The sequence below is a fragment of the Micropterus dolomieu genome, linkage group LG19 (genome assembly GCF_021292245.1).
Source record: "Micropterus dolomieu isolate WLL.071019.BEF.003 ecotype Adirondacks linkage group LG19, ASM2129224v1, whole genome shotgun sequence".
NCBI lineage: Eukaryota > Metazoa > Chordata > Actinopteri > Centrarchiformes > Centrarchidae > Micropterus > Micropterus dolomieu.
In genome coordinates, this window is record NC_060168.1 from 33,048,373 (window position 1) to 33,057,124 (window position 8,752).

General features: G+C 41.6%; 1 protein-coding gene across 1 annotated transcript; it reads left to right on the plus strand.

Annotated features, from left to right (window-relative positions):
* The first annotated feature begins 1,888 nt into the window (after positions 1-1,888).
* tmed9 (transmembrane p24 trafficking protein 9) lies at positions 1,889-8,267 on the plus strand. Its single transcript, XM_046030981.1, has 5 exons — positions 1,889-2,053; positions 3,639-3,739; positions 3,820-3,945; positions 4,309-4,455; positions 6,179-8,267. Exons 1-5 carry the CDS (start codon positions 1,906-1,908, stop codon positions 6,326-6,328), a joined length of 672 nt encoding a protein of 223 aa, XP_045886937.1. The 5' UTR covers positions 1,889-1,905; the 3' UTR covers positions 6,329-8,267.
* Positions 8,268-8,752: the final 485 nt, after the last annotated feature.

Consider the following 8,752-nt stretch of genomic DNA (forward strand, 5'->3'; position numbering starts at 1 on the left):
CAGCTCATTTACTAAAGTACTACTACTACTACTACTACTACTACTACTACTACTGCTGAGCCAGAGGAGGGAGAAGTACTCAGCTCATTTACTAAAGTACTACGACTACTACTATTTACTAAAGTACTACTACTACTGCTGTACCAGTGGTGGAAGAAGTACTCAGCTCATTTACTAAAGTACTACTACTACTGCTGTACCAGTGGTGGAAGAAGTACTCAGCTCATTTACTAAAGTAAAAGTACAACTACTACTACGACTACTGCTGTATCAGAGGTGGGAGAAGTACTCAGCTCATTTACTAAAGTACTACTACTACTACTACTACTACTACTACTACTACTACTGCTGAGCCAGAGGAGGGAGAAGTACTCAGCTCATTTACTAAAGTACTACTACTACTACTACTACTACTGCTGTACCAGAGGAGGGAGAAGTACTCAGCTCATTTACTAAAGTACTACGACGACTACTACTACTACTACTACTACTACGACTACTGCTGAGCCAGAGGTGGGAGAAGTACTCAGCTCATTTACTAAAGTACTACTACTACTGCTGTACCAGTGGTGGAAGAAGTACTCAGCTCATTTACTAAAGTAAAAGTACAACTACTACTACGACTACTGCTGTATCAGAGGTGGGAGAAGTACTCAGCTCATTTACTAAAGTACTACTACTACTACTACTACTACTACGACTACTGCTGTATCAGTGGTGGAAGAAGTACTCAGCTCATTTACTAAAGTACTACGACGACTACTACTACTACTACTACTACGACTACTGCTGAGCCAGAGGAGGGAGAAGTACTCAGCTCATTTACTAAAGTACTACTACTACTGCTGTATCAGTGGTGGAAGAAGTACTCAGAAGTAGAAAAAAACCCACATTACATATAATAATTTTAAAATATAATTTTTAAAAGGGTAGAAAATAAAACAGGATAAAATATTTTTTACATCACCTGTTGCATCTGGTAAAACATGTTGATTACTTTACACAGGATCAAAGTAATTTGTGTAACATTATAAAACATAAGGGGGCGGCGCAGTGGTACAGTGGTTGGCACTGTTGTGTCACAGCAAGAAGGTCGTGGGTTCAAACCCCTGTTGTCCCGGCCTTTCTGTGTGGAGTTTGCATGTTCTCCCCGTGTGCACATGGCTTCCTCCCACCATTCAAAGACATGCAGGCTAGGTTGATTGGTGTCTCTAACAATTGTCTTCGGTGTGAGTGGTTGTTTGTCTGTGGACTGGCGACCTGTCCAGGCTGTAGCCCTGCTGACGATGGATGGATATAGTACACAAAGTTGTACAATGAAATGAAAGTTTGCACCCAGGAACTAATTCTGCAGTGGATATTTTTACATGTGCATCTGGGGGAATAAAACATAAACAGCAGTAACAAGATAGTGATTATAATGTGGTTTTATATACTCATGTGTAGCTTATTTTATAATGAAATATCATATAATCGGAAGGGATGTGAATTTGCATTCTTGCTAAACATTGGCATATTTACATCTTATATTTTCATTCTGACCTTCATTAACCTTCGTTATTGCCTTGTCCATATAAAATAAAGTAATAAAAAAAATAATGTAAAACTAGTACTAGTAACTAGTAGTTTGGAGTTTAAATGGGTTAAATATACCTGTATGTTACATTTAATGTGGTATAAAGAATTCCTGTTATTTAACTTCTGTGGATATATAAAAGAAATGTTACAACAAAGTGTTCACTTTGTACTTTGTGCTAATGTGATGTGCTTCGACGTCCGCAAAGCGTTTAGAACTACAACACCCAGCTGCCTTTTACGGCTCGCTGATTGGCCAGAGCCGTGCGAGGGTTTACGTGGCATTGCTGTGTCCGCGCACGCTCAGTCGAGCTCTCTCCCGGCAGGAAGATGGTGTCTGTCAGGATGCGGTCGTGTGTGTTGTCACTTTTACTTCTCAACGTTTTCTACAGCGTCGTCTCCTCTTTGTACTTTCACATCGGAGAGACCGAGAAGAAATGTTTCATAGAGGAGATCCCGGACGAGACGATGATTATCGGTGAGTTTCAGCGGCGGCGGGAAGTCTCAGGCTAATGCTAACTGCTAGCTCTCCAACTTTAGCTCAGTTAGCTAATCGGCTAACTGAGCTAAAGTTGGCTCAGTTAGCCGATGAAGTCCACGAACAGATCTGTTGATTTACAGCTCAGTAAAGAGTATTTAGTCCGAAACAGCGTTACGTATTTTCATTTCTCCTCCGTGTTGAAACATGCAGCGGTATTTGTCATGTCAGTGTAGCTAAATAAAGAGTTTAAAACTACTCCGGAAACACATTAAGATCCTGTAAAGTAAGTTGACTCAAGTGTTTGACATGTTGAAGGTCCTGGTTCATGTTTCACACTAACTATTCACAGCAAATGCAGGTGTTTGCTCACCTGACTGGCCTCTAACAGCTCACCTGTATGAATCGTCGACCGCTGCTTTTTAAGTGGCTGATATTTAGATGGCTGATAAGTCATGTGTAGTTTTGTTATTCAGTATAATCAAATCTTCATGTTATCTCAGCATTAACGTGTTGGGGTTTTTTTTATGAATGATACAGAAACATATTTTGGGTTCTGCTGTGGATTTTGCTGATAGTGACTTGATTCATAATATTACAAAGAGTCCAGACCTGCTCTGTAATAAAAGTGGAATGAATTGGAGAGATATAAATAAAGTTGAATTTAATTCAGCTGCATTATTCTCTATAGTATAACTATATATAAATATATATATATAACACCAGCCAGTAATGTTGATAGATTTGAGCTGCTGTCTTTTAGGAGAAACTTGTTCGCTTTTAGGTATCGCCAGATCTCAACCAACTAGTAACCAGTCAAGTTTATTTATAAAGCGCATTTAAAAACAACCAAAGTGCTGAACAAAGTTATACCAGTAAGTTAAGCTGTAGTTCATCACTCAACACTGACAGGAAGTCTTGAACTTCTCTAAATACCTGTGGGGGAGCCTGCACATAGAGAAGTACTCTGTGCACACAGTAAAAGCCAGAACAGACTCCATACTACTGGTGTAGTTTGGTATTGATCATGTGATAACTCCCTCCCAGCTCCTGGAGTGACCTCTGACCTCTGGCAAACACTACATTTCACCTTTTTGTTATAAATAAAGGATCACAGCATCACTGTTAGGGATAGAAGTACACATTTAATCTATAATATAATGCTTAACATGTTGAATGAAAGTCACTTATTTCTTCAACAAAATAAAAATTTAAACCTATCATCCATAGAGCTTGCGAAATTAAAATTAGCATCACCAGCGAGCAGCTTTGTCGAAATGAGACGGCACTATATTTGACAAGTTTGTCTGTGTTGCATCAGCGTACGAAAGCACGCCTGTCCTCGTCTAACAAACAGCTGCAGCGCCTCTGCGTGGCATTTTAACAATCACATCGTGTTTCTTGATTTAAAAACACACAGTCGCTGTTGTAACGTGAACCAGGCTGTTAACTGTATTTGTGACAAAATTATTTTAACTCACAAATCCACTTTTCAAAGCGTCTGATCTGACTTATTTAGAGAGACCATGAGATGCGGGCTTTGGGCTGAGATGAGGAGAGTTTAACTTGCCGTCTTTCTCTGCAGGAAACTATCGGACTCAGCTGTACGATAAGCAGAGAGAAGAGTACCTGCCGGCCACTCAGGGTCTGGGGATGTTTGTGGAAGTCAAAGATCCTGATGACAAGGTGAACAGAAAGATCAAACGCTGCACAACGTGAACAGCAGAAGTAACGTCTGCTGCTTTTAACTGGTGTGTTTCCTGCAGGTGATTCTGTCTCGGCAGTACGGCTCCGAGGGAAGGTTCACCTTCACATCACACACACCTGGAGAGCATCAGATCTGTCTGCACTCCAACTCCTCCAAGTTCTCCCTGTTTGCTGGAGGCATGCTGGTGAGGAGGCGTCTCTCAGATTCTGTTCACACATTTTGTTTCTACCTTAAGTTGGATCTTTAAAGCTGCTTTCAGATACAAAGAAACTGTGTCCTGCTGTTCACAGTACTATTTTCCTCCAGTGCCTCTCATTTTAGCTCCTGTGTATGTTGTACATAACCAGATAAGCGTAAGTTATTTGCTCACAACTGCAACTCTATTTGCCTGAAGCAGATTTGACTCCATTTAAATGTTATGTTTATGTTCAGTGTTGGTTTTTAATCGTAACACGTGTCTCTGTGTGTTGCTACATTATGTGTTATGTACTGTTAGATTAATAAAATGGTACTTCATTCATTACTTACTGCTGGACTTGTGTTGCAGAGGGTTCACCTGGACATCCAGGTGGGCGAACACGCCAACAACTACGCTGAGATTGCCGCCAAAGACAAACTGACGGAGCTGCAGCTGAGAGTCAGACAGCTGGTGGAGCAAGTAGACCAGATCCAGAAGGAGCAGAACTACCAGAGGGTCAGTCCTTGGCGTTGTTCAGACTGCAAATCAGATTTGTTCCTAAGATCAGATCTGTTGGACCGACTGATACTGCAAGACAGCACCGCCCTATCTGCATGGGTTGCGTGTGGTAATGCCGGATGTGTTACAAGCCGTGTTTCCATCTAATTGTCATGCGAATTATGAGCGTACTTTTGAAATGTCCTCAGAAATGTGTTTCAAGCGGGCAAGTTGCTACCTGCCATGTCTCCACACGTTATGGGAATATCCGCTGTTATGCTGAGTTTTGCGTGCACCTCCAGATAATGCTTTTAAACGCTATAATATCCTTTGTTCATCAATGGGGATAAATGATTTGAAGTATTTTATGAACGTTTAGAGTCACTAATATTTTATTGCACTCAGTAGACGCGGCGTTGAGCAACAATATGCAGTGATAACCTCGTTTGATCAGTGTGCAGAGCAAAGGGTCTGAAAAGGACCTTTAAGAGGTGAACGCATAATTCGGCAGAACAGCTGATGAAGGCTACCAGCCCAGATCTGCGTCCACCTCTTTTCTCAGCACAAATGAGCGTTACCGGCCGCGAGCTGCAGGAAATCCTCGGCAGGCGTGCAGAACTCTGCACAACCGGGCGACACGCCGACAGCAGAAACAGCTGATCAGACGTGAGTTACGAGTTCGCTGCGTCAGAACTTGTTCTCCCGTTTAGCGCATTTACTCTTTTTCCACAAAAAAACACCTCAACTTATTTGTGAAATTAAGAATTTTTCTTTCGAATTTTGCCGTTTCCATCAAGTGAAAAAAATGAACAAACAGAGAAATGCATCTTTTTAGATAAACAGATGTTGACAAAGTTTGACTTTAGGGACCTAATTGGAAGTTGGAAAAAGGTAATAAATTGCAATATATCTCTATATATTTAAAATCGAATTGCAACATAAATATGGTGATAATATCGTATCGTGGGGCCTCTGGTGATTCCCACCCCTACTTCAAATGAGGCTTACCGTTGAGTTTCTCTGGACCTGCCCCTCAGGATCACAACGTTAGTCCAACATCGCCGAGCCTGCTAGCCATATTAGCCGCGCAATATGCTAATGCGAAGTTAGCTAACCTTTTCAAATAAACAATAAAGCAACGCTCACAGCTTCCCGAGTTTGAAGTCGGGTCTCGTACAGCCCACGGCGATCCATCCTTGAACCGTTACAGAGCTCGTTACGGTTGTGGAACTTTTGAAGCACTCGTTTATTAATTTAACACGCTCTGAAGGGTACAGCATGAACACTGCGGTTGTTGCGGTGATTGCCTTCCTCCGCGGGAGGCTTGACCAATGGCGCGGTATTTCAATTTTCTCGTCAGCCCTTACCAGACTTTCTAAAATCTTTCTGGTTATTTGGGCTGGCAGCATGTACAGTTACAGGTCAAATGTTTTAGTCAGGGACACTTACTTTGTGGCAGTTTGGGGATTTCAGTCATTTTTGTTAAAGATTGTGACCCAAAACCCTCATTAAAGGCAGTTTCCACTGGAGTGGCGTTGAACTCCTGGACTGTCAGATGAACCTGAATCCTGCCAGAAGTTTGTTGATTCCAGCCGACCAGACATGCGAAGAAAGACTAGCTGTGCGGTCGATATAGTTTTGTTAATTTTCAGAAGACTTGTAATGAATTTGTTAAAGAAACAAAGTGTGTTTTCAGTTCCTTCTGTTACAGAACGTAAAATGTCCGTCTGTCCTCTCTCAGTACCGTGAGGAACGTTTCCGTCAGACCAGCGAGAGCACCAACCAGCGGGTCCTCTGGTGGTCCATTGTCCAGACCCTCATCCTGGTGGCCATCGGCATCTGGCAGATGAGACACCTCAAGAGCTTCTTCGAGGCCAAGAAACTGGTGTAACTTTTCTCCTGGGAGTGTGTGTGTGTGTGTGTGAGAGTGTGTGTGTGTTTGTTTGTGTGTTTGGTCTCTGCTGATTGATGCAGTACCGAGCGGCGGCGCTCGCTTCTGTTGGAGGAAGAGCTGCTGAGGAGACGGGACGCAGAGAAATCCAGCTGCGAGATTCTTCTTGAAAACAACATCTTTAGTTTATTATTATTTTAATTATTATAACTGTTCACATTGCCGTCATCTCCAGCCCGGTCTGAAATGAGCCCCTCACATTTGCAGTAGACTATCAGGGAAAGTGCGACAACTCTATTTATTACCCAGATAGCTTTGCCACAAAACTACCAGGCAGATAATTATGAGAAGGTGAATTTGATTTGCATTTTTTAAATAGATTTGCCCCTTTTTCTTCCTCGTTAACTCGCTGTGAAGAATACATGATGTGTTACTGGCCACTAGAGATGTTGTTCAGAGCCGAGCATTAAAGATCCAACTGTTTACATGAAATGGTTTGAAGCAAACGCCGTTTGGCCTCTGAGCCACAGCAGAACTTATGATCTGATTCGTCTGCGTTTTACGTCACGCAGGAACGTCTTAAGTTCGGACTTTGCAACAGCGTGAACGTTGACTGAAACAGCGTCACTCGAGGTCGTTACGAACGGTTTATGGAGAATAGAAGGCGTCTCTATTAGTTTCCCCTCCAAACTTTCCTTTCTTTGTTGCTTTTGTTGAGTCTGCTGCGCGTCCTGATGTGCTGCCCCCCACCGTTCATGGGACGACCTGCATCTCGTGGAAGTGTAGTGTTTATTTCTGAGGACTAACTAGCCATGAACTCGTTAAATATAAGTATATCGGAGCTTTTAATTTTGCCACCAGCTGTTAAATACTGAAGCAGAATATAAATCTAGTCGGCGCCCAGACTGACTACTGACTACTCGAACAAGTGGAGAGAACAATCTATCAAAGCGCTCTCAAGATTGAAACTTCTGTTCTTCGTGACGGCGTAAGATTCCTCTTTTATTTTCTCTTTATTGGTTTTTCCGTTTCTTTCTGCGTGCGAGTGAATCTGCATTTTTACTGTGTCCAAACTGAATGTATGTTTCTGTTCGTCTGACTCTGGCTTGGTGTTGGTTTGCTGGTGGAGGCACCAACACAAACAGGAATGTTCAGAGGGGCCCTTTGGATTCCTGAGATTAGTCTGGTCCCTTAGGTCCTGAGACCTTTTGGTTAAAAAGCGGGTTTAGATGTCGGCGCCTTCGTTAATCCTATCAGACGAGAACTGGCTCGGTAGCTTTTATCAGCCGTTGGCTCCAAACGTTGCCAGAGACGCCTTCCTGTGTGGCTCTCTGTTTTCTTTTCCAGAAACCAGTCGCTTAAAGGAAAAGCATCACGTGCTGTATCTCCTGGATTAAAGGAATATCAGTCAGGACTGGAACCAAACAACCTCGCGCTCCCTGCTGGCGGCGCCTGAAACGTTTAAACTGATGACTTTTCAAAAAGCTAAAAAAAACCCAGTGAGCAGATCTACTGAAGAAAACAATCGGTTAAATTCCTGCGTCAGCCAAAACCTCAAAGACCCGAATCACTAAATATTAGTCGTATAGAGCTTCCACATGATTTTGTTAGCGAGAAATGAGCAGAGTTGTGGGATAAATCTGAACCCGAGGAGTGAAATGAAAATGATTTTAAAGAAACTTTAGAGACAGACGGCCGATCGCAGGTTTTCACCTCTCCAGCTCTTGAAGTGTTGTTCCTTTTTATTCCTTCCTTATCCTCTGGTGGTTTGTGTTGAACAGTTTTATGTTGCTGGTAGATGGTTTTTTTCCTGGGTTAGAATTGAAAATCATTTTGGTTTAGGCTGGACGAGGGGCTTGGATTTATTTTATTTTTCAGAGAGATTTTGTCCATGTGAAATCTTGCACTCGAAATAAAGTTTTGTCACATTTGGTTTAAATGATTTTTGAGTTTCTTTTATTCTTATTTTCTATTTTCTGTAACTGATTGTGTTTTTAGGAAAAATATTTCAAACAAAGTCATGTGACTGCAAAATGACGTCATAAACCAACACGAAAGTAATCACGCCTGCTTCCTAAAGTAAAAATAAAACAGTTGATGGAACATTTCAGGTTTTGTATTAATCCAGTCTGCCGGCAGGACTGATCCCTTTTTAGTTTTATACTTGTTTTCTGTATCCTCAGATGATCGGTTTTGTGTAATGCAGTATTGATGTCTTTATGAATTTATTAGTATTTAACATGCGCATAAAGTTTTTCACTAAACATTTAAATTCGACTTCAGTATTTCTCTCCCATCATTTTAATTGCGGCAGTGCAGAGAATCAAACATTGTTTATTATAATTTCTTTAGTAAATAATATTAATTTACATAGCGCTTTTCAAAACTGAGTCACAAAGTGGTTCATGTTGTTGAACCAGGATT

What these genes read in the sequence shown, in the direction of transcription:
- tmed9 (XM_046030981.1), top strand. Translation starts at nt 1,906, where the DNA reads ATGGTGTCTGTCAGGATGCGGTCGTGTGTGTTGTCACTTTTACTTCTC. An exon ending in GGACGAGACGATGATTATCG is followed by an intron (nt 2,054 to 3,638) that starts GTGAGTTTCAGC and finishes CTTTCTCTGCAG; the next exon opens with GAAACTATCGGACTCAGCTG. An exon ending in TCAAAGATCCTGATGACAAG is followed by an intron (nt 3,740 to 3,819) that starts GTGAACAGAAAG and finishes TGTTTCCTGCAG; the next exon opens with GTGATTCTGTCTCGGCAGTA.